At 65.1% G+C, this 10,721-nt stretch overlaps 1 protein-coding gene across 2 annotated transcripts; it reads left to right on the forward strand.

Moving 5' to 3' along the window:
• Positions 1–2,555: 2,555 nt before the first annotated feature.
• LOC123586550 (cytochrome P450 11B1, mitochondrial-like) lies at positions 2,556–8,284 on the forward strand. Of its 2 annotated transcripts, XM_045455791.1 has the most exons (9): positions 2,556–2,794; positions 3,183–3,338; positions 4,335–4,534; positions 4,664–4,867; positions 5,079–5,233; positions 6,252–6,418; positions 6,849–6,927; positions 7,025–7,222; positions 7,452–8,284. In XM_045455791.1, exons 1-9 carry the CDS (start codon positions 2,556–2,558, stop codon positions 7,563–7,565), a joined length of 1,512 nt encoding a protein of 503 aa, XP_045311747.1. In that variant the 3' UTR covers positions 7,566–8,284. The 2 variants fall into 2 exon arrangements, with proteins under 2 accessions (XP_045311747.1, XP_045311748.1); XM_045455792.1 differs by lacking the exon at positions 7,025–7,222.
• The last annotated feature ends 2,437 nt before the right edge of the window (positions 8,285–10,721 follow it).

The following is a 10,721-nucleotide window of genomic DNA, read 5'->3' on the forward strand; positions in this document are numbered from 1 at the left end:
CCGGCATGCTGCGCGTGGAGTCCCATGACCTCCCAGAGCTGCCCACAGGACCGCGGAGTCCTGACTGGACGCATAAGGTGCAGGACGCTGTGGGATCCATTCTCTGGTTTTCGGATTGCTGGTTTGTTTCCAGCCGGTTATTACACTGGAATGGGAGCTCCGAGCATCAGTCAGCTCGGAGCCCGGGAGCACCTCCCCTCCCTATGATGGCTGTGGGAGCACTTCCTGTGTTCACAGCTCTAGACCAAGTGGCTGGGGCCCTGTCCCCTACTGTCCTCAGCAGGCAGCAGGGGAGGGGCCGCTGTTGCCTTTGACCCTCAGCAACCTGGGGACTGTGTCCCCCCCCCACTCCGGCCGAAGCAGCCTCTACGCACTGGTAGCCGTGGACCACCTGCAGAGGACCAGGGGCCTCGAGACCTATTGCCTTTTCCCAGACCCGATCTTTGGGGGTGGAACGAGCACCGGACCCAACCCAAGTCCTAGAAGACAAGCAGCAAAGCACATCTAGCTGCACATCCCCAGGGAACCCGCCTTCCTGTCCCCCAACACCAGGCCCCATCACTCAGTCCCTGTCTCTCCCAAACCTTGGGGCCTGGTGGTAAACGGCCGGTATTTGGTGCATTGCATTGTCTGCACATCAGCCGTGCTGGAAACCAGGCAAAGTGTGTCGTGCTGTTGTGAGCTTCTGAGACGTGTCTCTTGTCCCTCAGTGCCGTCTTGTCACCTGACCCTCCACGGTCGCGCGTCCTTCCCACGTGGGCCCTGGGACAGCGCTCCCCACTCGTGTTGGGAAGCCCGCTGTATGCCCGGACACGATGACGCGCTTCTCCTGCGCCACGTCCCGTGGCGGCTCCTGCTCACTGCAGCGCGGAAGGACGGGTGCACGCACTCGTTTCCAACCCTGCACACTCTGCGGTGGGAACGCACCGCCTCAGAGACCGTGCTCCCCGACTGGGCCTTGGCCCGTGGTCCCCACTTCCGCCAGCTTTTCCTATCGCCGACACTCTGGTTGGCAGCGTAATGCAGTGGATATACGTGCGTGGAAGCCGCTGGATCCCAGGGCCCCTTAAGAGCCGCGCTTCGAGAAGAGGGGCCGCCTGGACCCGCGGTGGGCAGACGACGGGGGGCGGGGACAGTCCCCGCTGGGGGCGAGGCCCGAGGCGCGGCTGCAGTTGGCCCGCGGGCCTCCAGAGGGCGCCCACGACTTCCGCCGCCTGGGCCGCCGCTGGGGGTGGAGGGTCGGCAGCAGGCGGGGACGGCGTGGCCTGGGCCGCTGTGGCTTCAGCCTGCTTCTCTGTCAAAGCAAGGCGTGCCCACCGTTCGGGGCTGAGGCACGCGCACGTGGCAGCTTGCTGAAGGGGCCTGGGCAGTCGTGACTCCTCGCCCCGCCGAAGACTCCCCGGAGCAACGACCGGAGCAGGGACAGGATCCCACTGAAGTACCCTTGAAGAACTCAGATCTTGGCCCTTCCCACCGACACCCGCACGCAGCCTCCATGCTGCCTCCAGAGCCCCAGCCGCGGCTACCCCATCGCCCCCTCCCCGCCCCAAATCACGGTCAGGGCTGGGGGCCCAGCAGGAGCCAGGGCCGCGGGGCCCCTGTGACACGTTGGGGGCCCTGAGGGTGGCAGGAACCCAGGGCTTGTGTCCCCTCCTCTGAAAATGGGAACGATGATGGCCAGAGCCACCTCGGGGGAACCCCGCCTGACGTGGGTGAGGTGCCCTGGGACCCCAAACCCGGGATCCACCCTCCAGAGGGTGGGAGCCCACGCCCACAGCCCCCATTGTGGACTTGGTCCTCCCGCCACTGGCCTGAGCTCTGGGTCCGCACCCCTGAGCGCAGGCTTCCGGGTGAGAAAGGAGGGCCTGTGCACTGAGCGCCGCCCCTGCGGGGGCCACACGGGGGCCAGGCAAGCGGTGCCTCATTTCCCCGCCTGAGGAGTGGCTGGCTCGTGTCCTGGGCATTCGCTGCCCCAGAGCTGAGGCAGCAGAGCCAGCCAGACGGGGTGCCGGCCACATCGGTGCCACCCACAGTTGGGTCGCTGGAGTCCCCTAAGTGCCCTGAAAGCCCTCCCGGGCGGGGACCCTTGTCGGCTCACGTGGGCGTTCCCTGCACCCAGCCTATGATCTGGGAAGAGCGGACAGAAGGCACGTAGGTCTGTGGGACTCATGGCTGCCCACTGCTTCCTGCTCTGGTCCTTGTAGAAAGGAGAGGAGAACAGCGCAGGCCCCTGCGTCTCTCGATTAGATAAGGGGCCCCATCCATCTTGCTCCCTTCCCCACCGGGGAGGAGGGAAGTGCTCACAACCCGCCAGCCCCACTCAGCCCCCGATCCAGACCCTGCCCTGCTCTCCACATCCAGCAGCCAGCAGGCCTTGCGAAATCGTGGCACAAGGTGCCCATCAGTCTCCTCTGGAGGCCTCCAGCCCTGACCCCCGCTGCGGGTTTCCTGGCCTGGTCCAGGGACAACTTCTCCCATGACGCGATCAGGCCGCAGGCCCAGGCCTCCAGCGAGATAAAAGAATTGCGCTGACGGGGGGCGGAGGGAGCAGCAGGATGGCATTCGGGGCAAAGGCACGAGTGTGGCTGGCAGGGCCCTGGCCGTCCCCGGGCAGGGCACGCGCATCGGGCGCCGGAGCTGCTCCGGCCCCCAAGACGGTGCTGCCCTTCGAAGCCATACCGCGCTGTCCCGGCAACAGGTGGATGAGGTTGCTGCAGATCTGGAAGGAGCGGCGCCTGGAGAACCTTCACCTGGAGGTGCACCAGCTCTTCCAGGAGCTGGGGCCCATTTTCAGGTAAAGGCCTCCCCGCCCACCTCAGCCACAGCACCTGTGCGGCTCTCCCTAGAGGCTGCTGAGTCCGGGCCAGGCGCACTGCTGCCTGTGCTCTGCGTCCCCGGGGAGGCGGGGTGGGTGCCGAGCAGCGGGGGTTCTGGGCCTGGCACCTGGAGACTGCGGCTCTTGGGGAGGAGGGAGCACTCCCTGGCCGCGGCTGAGAGGGCAGAGCGCGGACAGCAGAGCAGGAGAGGCTTGGGTCAGACCGCGGGAGGGACTGCCCGCTCCGGGAGAGTCCCAGTCCGGGAGAAGGGACAGGCCCGGGGGAGACGGGCCGCCTTGGTCCTGCACAGTGAGGCCTGGGGGAAGGCACGGGTCCCCCAGCAGGGCTGTGAGCTTCGTCCCACAGGTATGACGTGGGAGGGACACGCATGGTGCTCCTGATGCTGCCCGAGGATGTGCAGAGGCTACAGCAAGTGGACGGCCATCAACCGTGGCGGCCGCCCCTGGACCCCTGGCTGGCCTACCGAGAGCATCGCGGGCACAAATGTGGCGTGTTCTTGCTGTGAGAGGGAGTCTGGGTGGGCAGGGGCGGGGAGGGGCGGGGCAGGGCTGATGGCAAGCGGGCCTGCCCAAGGCCCGTCCAGGTTGGGGCGGGAGAGCGGCCGCCGGCTCCCGCTGGGTGCCCACCCCTTGGGGATCATGTGTGTCCTGGGGCTGAGGAGGGGCAGCGGGGCCGCGGCCTCAGAGAGGAGGACGGATGATCGCTGCCATCAGGGAGCCCCCAGGCTGCACAGGCCTCCGTGGACTCCCCGTGCGGGGTGGGCTTCTCCCTTCCTACAGGTCAGGGCGGGAAGCCCAGGGCAGCGGGAGGAGAGTCGGGGCTAGGGGCTCGGGAACGTGTCAGCATGTGCTGGGGCCTGAGGACCCACTGGCATTGACTAGAGCCCAGGTGGCTGAGGAGGAGAGAGGCCGGGGCTGGGGAGGGGGCGTTGGGGAGAAGGGGGACGGGGGAAGAAGGCACCTTTGCCCAGGAGCTAAGCTGTAGGTGGGTGTGTGTGTGAGCACGTGTGTGTGTGCGCGTGTGTGTGTGCGTGTGTGTATCCTCTTGGGTGGACAGGGGATGTGGGACCGGCCCAGAAGCATCATTCTCAGAGCAGGGAGGGTTGGAAGGAGAAGGTTGCCGGGGGCCCCTCACTCTGGAGCTGGCTGGCCCACCTCTCCCCTGCCTTCAGGGACAGGGAGAGCCCGGACAGCTGCTGACGTGCCAGCCCAGGGGCCTGCAGGTGTGCGTGAACAAACTCCACGAACCCAGGCGGCACGGCCAGGCAGAGGTCCTGGGCTCGGCCCCACCTTCCAGGGGGGCACCCTGGGCCCAGCACACAAGGCCTCCCTGAGGGAAAGGGCTGGCGCTCACACCCCCAGGCAGGCAGCCTGCCCCCTGGGACCAGTGGGCCGCTCCCTGCCTCGCCCCTTCCCCTTGGAGACGAGGAAGATGGTCCAGGGCTGGCCCCGGGCTGCTGACTCGGGCTCCCCTGAAGCGCCTCTCTCTGCTCTACAGAAACGGGCCCGAATGGCGCATGAACCGACTGAAGCTGAACCCAGACATGCTGTCGCCTCAGGCCGTCCAGAAGTACCTGCCCATGGTGGACTGGGTGGCAAGGGATTTCTCGAAGGCCCTGAAGTCGAGAGTGCTGCAGAATGCCCGGGGGAGTCTGACCATGGACATGCAGCCCAGCATCCTCTACTACACCATAGAAGGTCCGCGGGGTCAGGGTGGGAGGGAAGGGGGGTCAGGGCTCGGGGAAGCCGGGACCGGCCGGGAACGGGGCTGAGGCCCCCGTGACGCTGGCGGCCACCCTGGGCTCAGCAACCGTTCCCTGTCCACAGCCAGCAATCTAGCCCTTTTTGGAGAGCGGCTGGGCCTCCTTGGCCACAGCCCAAGTCCTGCCAGCCTGAACTTTCTCCGGGCTTTGAAGGCCATGTTAAAGTCTACCGTGCAGCTCATGTTCATGCCCAGGGCCCTATCACCCTGGACAAGCACCCAGCTGTGGAAGGAGCACTTTGAGTCCTGGGACTACATCTTCCAGTATGGTGAGGGCCAGAGACCGGGCAAGCGCTGAATGCCAGGGACACCGGGGTCCCCGGTTTCCTGTCCCCACAGGCAGGGGGAGGGCTGAGGTCACCTCGGGGGCCTTTGTGGCCCCGAGAGGCTTGGCGGTGAGGCCGGGCCGGGCCGGTGCTGAGCACATGGGCAGGGGCATGAGGAGAAGTGCCCCGGCCCCTGTCTCTCCGTGCCCCACAGCCAACAATGCCATCCAGAAAATCTACCAGGAGCTGGCCCTCAGCCGCCCGGAGCACTACAGCGGCATCGTGGGGGAGCTGCTGACGCACGCGGACCTGAGCCTCGAGGCCATCCGGGCCAACTCCATCGAGCTCACCACCGGGAGCGTGGACACGGTCAGGACGGCAACCAGCCCTGCCCTAGGCCATGGAGCCTCCTGACCCCAGGCTGCGTGCCCCCCGTGCCCGTGTCTCCTGCAGGCTCCTGTTCTGAGCTGACAGAAGGCTCTGACCTGGGGTGGGGGGCCCGGGAACTGACCCTCAAGGGAAGGGGTCTGCAGTTCCCCGAGTGGGATGCCACACTCTAGGCCCAGTGCAGGGTGGACGAGCCCAGAGACATGAGCAGCACAGACACCATTCAGTCGCCTGGGTCCTGGGAAGAGGGGAAGGGCCGCGATGCAGCTGGAGGGCTGCCTGCACCAGGAACCCTTCCCAGGCACAGAGTCCATTTGGCCCCAGGTCAGAGATGCTTCGGAGGTGACGGGCGGATGACAGAAAGGGGCGCACGGCGCTCCAGCTTGTGCAAGAGAGAACAGATGGCATGCAGCCTGGGGGTGGGGGCAGGCCGCAGGGTGTGGAGTGCAGCCAGAGCCTCCTGGCCCTCCACCTCAGGTTCACGCACCAGCATCTGTGATGTCGTGCTCTGGACCCGGCACCCGGGGCTCCGAGGAGAGGCACAGGCCTGCGGTGGAGAAACTCCCCAAATTTGCAGCCGACTCAGGGGCCGGGGCGGGCCGTCCATGTTCCGACCACAAGGTCTGGGCTGACCTGCCTGCGGGTGTCCGGGCGACAATCCTACTGGGTGCCAACGGTTTGGGGCAGTAGAACACCCCCCCATACACACCCCTGAGAGGAAGGACCCCGGAGGAGGGTGAGAACCAGGCCTCGAAGGGGCTGGAGAAGGCCTGGATCTTTACTGAGCCTGGGGACACCTTCCCTGAGGGAGCCAGGTGTTAGGTTTTAGATCCTGAGGTCCCAGATCCCTGGGATGAGTCCTTCTCCGGGCGTCCACGTCACCGCGGATCTGAGGCGACCCACCCCCAAGGGAGGACCGTCTTCCGGGATGGAGAGGCCCCGGGGGCTGAGGTGCGTGGCCTGGGCCAAGGTCTGAGCCCTGCACCCGTGGCTCCTGCAGACGGCCTACCCCCTGTTGATGACTCTCTTTGAGCTGGCTCGAAACCCTGAAGTGCAGCGGGCCCTACGCCAGGAGAGCCTGGGGGCCGAGGCCAGGATCTCGCAGGATCCCCAGAGCGCAACCTCGGAGCTGCCCCTGCTGCGGGCGGCCCTCAAGGAGACCTTGAGGTGGGTGTGGCAGGCCCCGGCTGCCGCCTCTGTCCTGGCCCCACTGTCTGGACGGCAGTGCCCAGGGAGCCTGCCGCCAGGTCCTGGGGCTGAGAAGCGGCTTCGCCCAAGATGCAACCCTGTACCCCGTCCTGTTCTCCCGAAAGGGTTAGGAGCTCTTCTCCCCCTGGGATCCCACTTCGATGCCCCGGGCACCATCCTCGGCCGTGTCCGCCGTGTCCGGGGGCTGCTCGGGCTCAGGGAACTTTGTCTGACTCAGGAGGTGCAAGGAAGCAGCTCCTCGTGATCTAGGCTTCCCGGTGCCAGAGGCGACCCGGGAGGGTGGCTGGCAGCTCCCCCAGGCCGGCGCATCCTGGGATAGGAAGGTGGCCGAAGGGAAGCGAGGGTCCCAGGGACAGCTGAGGACCCTGTCGGGTGCCCCCATCCACAGGCTGTACCCCGTGGGGATGTCCGTGGACCGAAAGGTGGCCTCGGACGTGGTGCTGCAGAACTACCACATCCCGGCAGGGGTGAGTGAGGCCCCACAGCCCCTCCAGCAGACGCCAAGCCCGCGTGACCTTCTCACTCCTGGGGCCACCGACCCCGCCCCTCCCCACCTCTCCGCAGACATTGGTCAAGGTGCAACTCTACTCCCTGGGTCGAAACCCCTCTGTGTTTGAGAGGCCCGAGTGCTACCATCCCCAGCGCTGGCTGGACAACAGGGGCTCTGGCACCAGATACCCACACCTAGCCTTCGGCTTTGGTCTGCGCCAGTGCCTGGGGCGGCGCCTGGCAGAGACAGAGATGCTGCTGTTGCTGCACCACGTGAGCGGGCCTGGGTGGCCCGGGGGCGGAGCGGGATGCGACCGGGCAGGGCGTGGCCTGCGGGTGGGCGGGGCCTGGGGGTGCCGGGGGGCCTGCTTGGGGACCACCGGCCTCTCCTTCTCCTCCGCTGCGCCTGACCCGAAAGGTAGGGTCCAGAAAGGCGAGGGAAGGTGGACCAGGACATCGGGGTTGACCATTTGGCCAGGTGGAACCCGTGCCTCTGTCCTAGGTGCTGAAAAGCTTCCTGGTGGAGACGCTCAGGCAGGAGGATGTAAAGATGACCTACCAGTTCGTGTTCGTGCCCTCCACCCGCCCCCTCCTCACCTTCCGGGCCATCAACTAGTCACGTCACCGCGCCGTCGGGCCAGCGGTGCCGCCAGCCCCCTTCGGCCTGCCCCCGGCCACCCTTGTTTTCTCCCACGGACCCTGCTTCTGGAGCCACAGCACTGTCCAGCCGGCGCCTCGCACCGAGGGGCAGGGGGATGAGTCTGGCCGCAGGTCCTGCCTGTGAGCCCAGTGCCACCAGCGCCTTCTCCAGCCAGGAGCACCATCGGAGGGCCTTGGCCCCCCGTCGCCCCCAACACTAGCTCCAGGGGCTTCAGATCCGCCCCCACCCCCACCTGCCTGTCCAATCTCATATCCCCTCTGTCCTCAACCCGCCCCCACGCAGAACAGACAGGTTGGCGCCCCTGTCCTGCTCACCGCCACTCCAAAGGCCAGACTCTTTGTCTGCATTGGTCTTGCCAGCCTAGGCCTTGAAGCTGGGCCGTGAGTCGTCCCCCTACCTGCTCTGCTCAGTCCACCTGGGCTCCTCCCGGCCCTGCCAGTGCTCTGGGACTGTGACTGAAGCACCCAGCCGAGGGCCTGGGTAAGCAGGTCAGGAGTATTGTTTCTTACAATAGCCACCGAGGAGCTGAGGTGGACATCTGGGCCCATGAGACTCCTCTGAAAGCAGGGAGGGTGGTGATCTCCTCTGGCGGGCTGCAGGGTGACCACAGAGAAGCCACCTCAGCCAGGCACAGCCACACGCTCCCTTCAACGAAGCCGTCTGTGCGCCGTGCCCGGCTGGCCTCCCACAGTGGTCCTCAGGACAAGGGCCACCCCTGACCTCATGGGAGGAAGGGGTTTTGGACAGCTGTGAGGTGGCTGGGATCTCCTAGATGGCAGGAGCGAGCAGCCTGTCCCACGCCGCCTGCAGCCAGGTGACGCCCCCGGCGTGGAAAGGGGCCGGGAGGCAAGGGTGAGTGGTGGGGTGGCTCTGCTCCCCCTCCTTCCCCACCCCCACCTCACTGGGGAAGAACTGGGCACTCAGCTCACAGCAAAGCAATGACGGAGGGGCCGCACATGTGCCTGGGCCAGCCCCGGGCCCCGCCGAGTGGCCCGCTGGCGTGTGTTCCCCGTGCGGACTCCCTGGAGGAGGAAAGAGTGTGCGCCTTCCTTGCTGGGCCCGGTGCAGGAGGGCTGCTGCCGGGAGGAGGTCTTCTCCGTGCCCCAGCCAGGCGCAGCTGAAGGGCACGTGGAGGCAGGAAGAGAGGGCCCTGGGGACCCGGGGGGGGGCACACGGGCACAAGCTGGAGCCTGGGCTTGCCATGCCGGCCCAGCCCTTCTCCCGCCGAGCTGCGGGGTCTTCCCGCGGGCACTCTATGCAGCCATTCCCCTTTCACAGGCCCCAGGGAGGCAGGTCGGCCTTGGGAAAGCACAGCTGCTTCAATAGGCGCTCAGCAGGGGGATTGTGGCTCCTGCCACTGCCAAGTCTCCTTCCCTGAGGCCCTGCCCTGTGGGGACACCTGCTGGCTGCTGGCGGGCAGGCCCGGAATCCAAACTGCTCCCCTGGAGGCAGTGTGTGTGAGTCCCTCTGTGCAGCGGGGCACAGGCTCTCCTGATCTTCACGGCAGCCCTGGCAGGTGAGCACCGGGACTGTCCCCGTGTCGCCCGCGGCAAAGCCGAGGCTCAGAGAATTCGTGCAGCCGCACGGCCTCGCGGCTCATCCCTGGCATAGATGCCAGCGGAACCCTCGCTGCCGGGCCCGCCTCTCGAGGCCTTGGTGCCTCCTCCGCCTCGAAGGACCTTGGAACGAGAGTGGCGTCACACACCTTGCAAACATCCTGCAGTGAAAGCGTCTCCGGGTCGTTTCTGCTTCTCTGTGCTCCTCCGGCCGTGCTGTAGGAGTGCTTCGTGGGGGTCCCTTTTCGTGTAACCTGCGTGCCATCTCCTGAGGTTTGGCTGTGGGTGTCTGTTGGGCTCTTTCTAAAAATCCTTCCTCTTACCTGGAGACACCGTGCTTAAGAATCATCATCTTGTGCCTTGTCATTCTTTCCATACACAAATAGCCTTGCCTTTAAAATCCGTGACCTCCGAGCGCGGCTGGGCGGCTCAGTCGGTTGTGCATCCGACTTCAGCCCAGGTCATGATCTCATGGTTTGTGGGTTGGAGCCCCACACGGGGCTTTGCACTGACAGCGTGCAGCCTGCTTTGGATTCTCTGTCTCCCTCTCTGTCTGCCTCCCTCCCTCTCTCTCTCTCTTTCTCTCTCTCAAAAATAAACGTTAGAAAAATCCTCAAAAATAAAGTAAAATTCAAATGAAATAAAATGAAATAAAATAACAAAAACCTGACGTCCACTCCCGGGACATCTGGTCTCCCGGCAGGTGGGGCCTGGGCCCAGGCTGTGCTCCACCTGAGCCTTTAGGTGGCCTCTTCCTGTTACCCGAGCACGGTCCCTTGCCCAGGGCCACGTTTGTGTGAATTACTCAGCCTGGGAGGGCCCCCGAAGGCTCCACTGGTGCGAGAAGGATCCGCGTTCTCAGGCGGGGACATAGTCCTCCTCAGCCCCAGCCTCGTGGAGCTCAGCTTCCTTGTCTTCTCCCGATGCTGCTGGACAGAGTTTCTGCACCACGTCGTCTGTTCTCCGCAGTCCTGCCTTCCCGTGGGCTTCTGGTCCCATCTTCTGATCCTGCCTGGGCCTCTGTCTCGCATCCTTTCCCTCACAGAACCGGACCCACGCCTGTCCCCGGGGGCTGCTGTGCGTGCTGCTCCCTAGTCTGTGATTCTTCTCATTTAGGGAATTAGAGGGGGCCCTCTCTTTTTTTTTTGGCCAGCCCAGACACGCAGGTTTTCTTGTACAAGTTTGTGATTATTTATAGTTGCTGGAAGGGGAGAGACTTTCAGAGCATCAGCCTCATGATTTCGCCAGAGTTTGCACACCCTTGCTGGGGCACAGAAGTGGAGGGTTGGCGTCGGACGCTCTCGTGGCTGCCCCGGGGGAGGACCGGGCTGACCGTGCGTGTGGCACCGCCTCACCGCTGCTGACCTGAAGTCTCACTTTCTTTGCAAATGTTTTTTCACTTTCCTGCAGAAATAACTGCCTACTTTGCAAGAGAGGTCCTACGCTTCCTGGCTGTTGGCGGAAGCCCGTTTCTCTTTGGGGTATAAAATGTTCTGTAATTAAATAGTAGTGACACCTCAATATTGTGAATCTAGTAAAAACACTGGAATCTTGG

This window comes from Leopardus geoffroyi, chromosome C3 (assembly GCF_018350155.1).
Source record: "Leopardus geoffroyi isolate Oge1 chromosome C3, O.geoffroyi_Oge1_pat1.0, whole genome shotgun sequence".
Taxonomy (NCBI): domain Eukaryota; kingdom Metazoa; phylum Chordata; class Mammalia; order Carnivora; family Felidae; genus Leopardus; species Leopardus geoffroyi.

Coding starts and splice junctions, on each gene's coding strand:
- LOC123586550 (XM_045455791.1), top strand. CDS start 2,556: ATGGCATTCGGGGCAAAGGCACGAGTGTGGCTGGCAGGGCCCTGGCCG. Junction 2,795..3,182: donor GAGCTGGGGCCCATTTTCAG/GTAAAGGCCTCC, acceptor TTCGTCCCACAG/GTATGACGTGGGAGGGACAC. Junction 6,419..6,848: donor GCCCTCAAGGAGACCTTGAG/GTGGGTGTGGCA, acceptor CCCCATCCACAG/GCTGTACCCCGTGGGGATGT.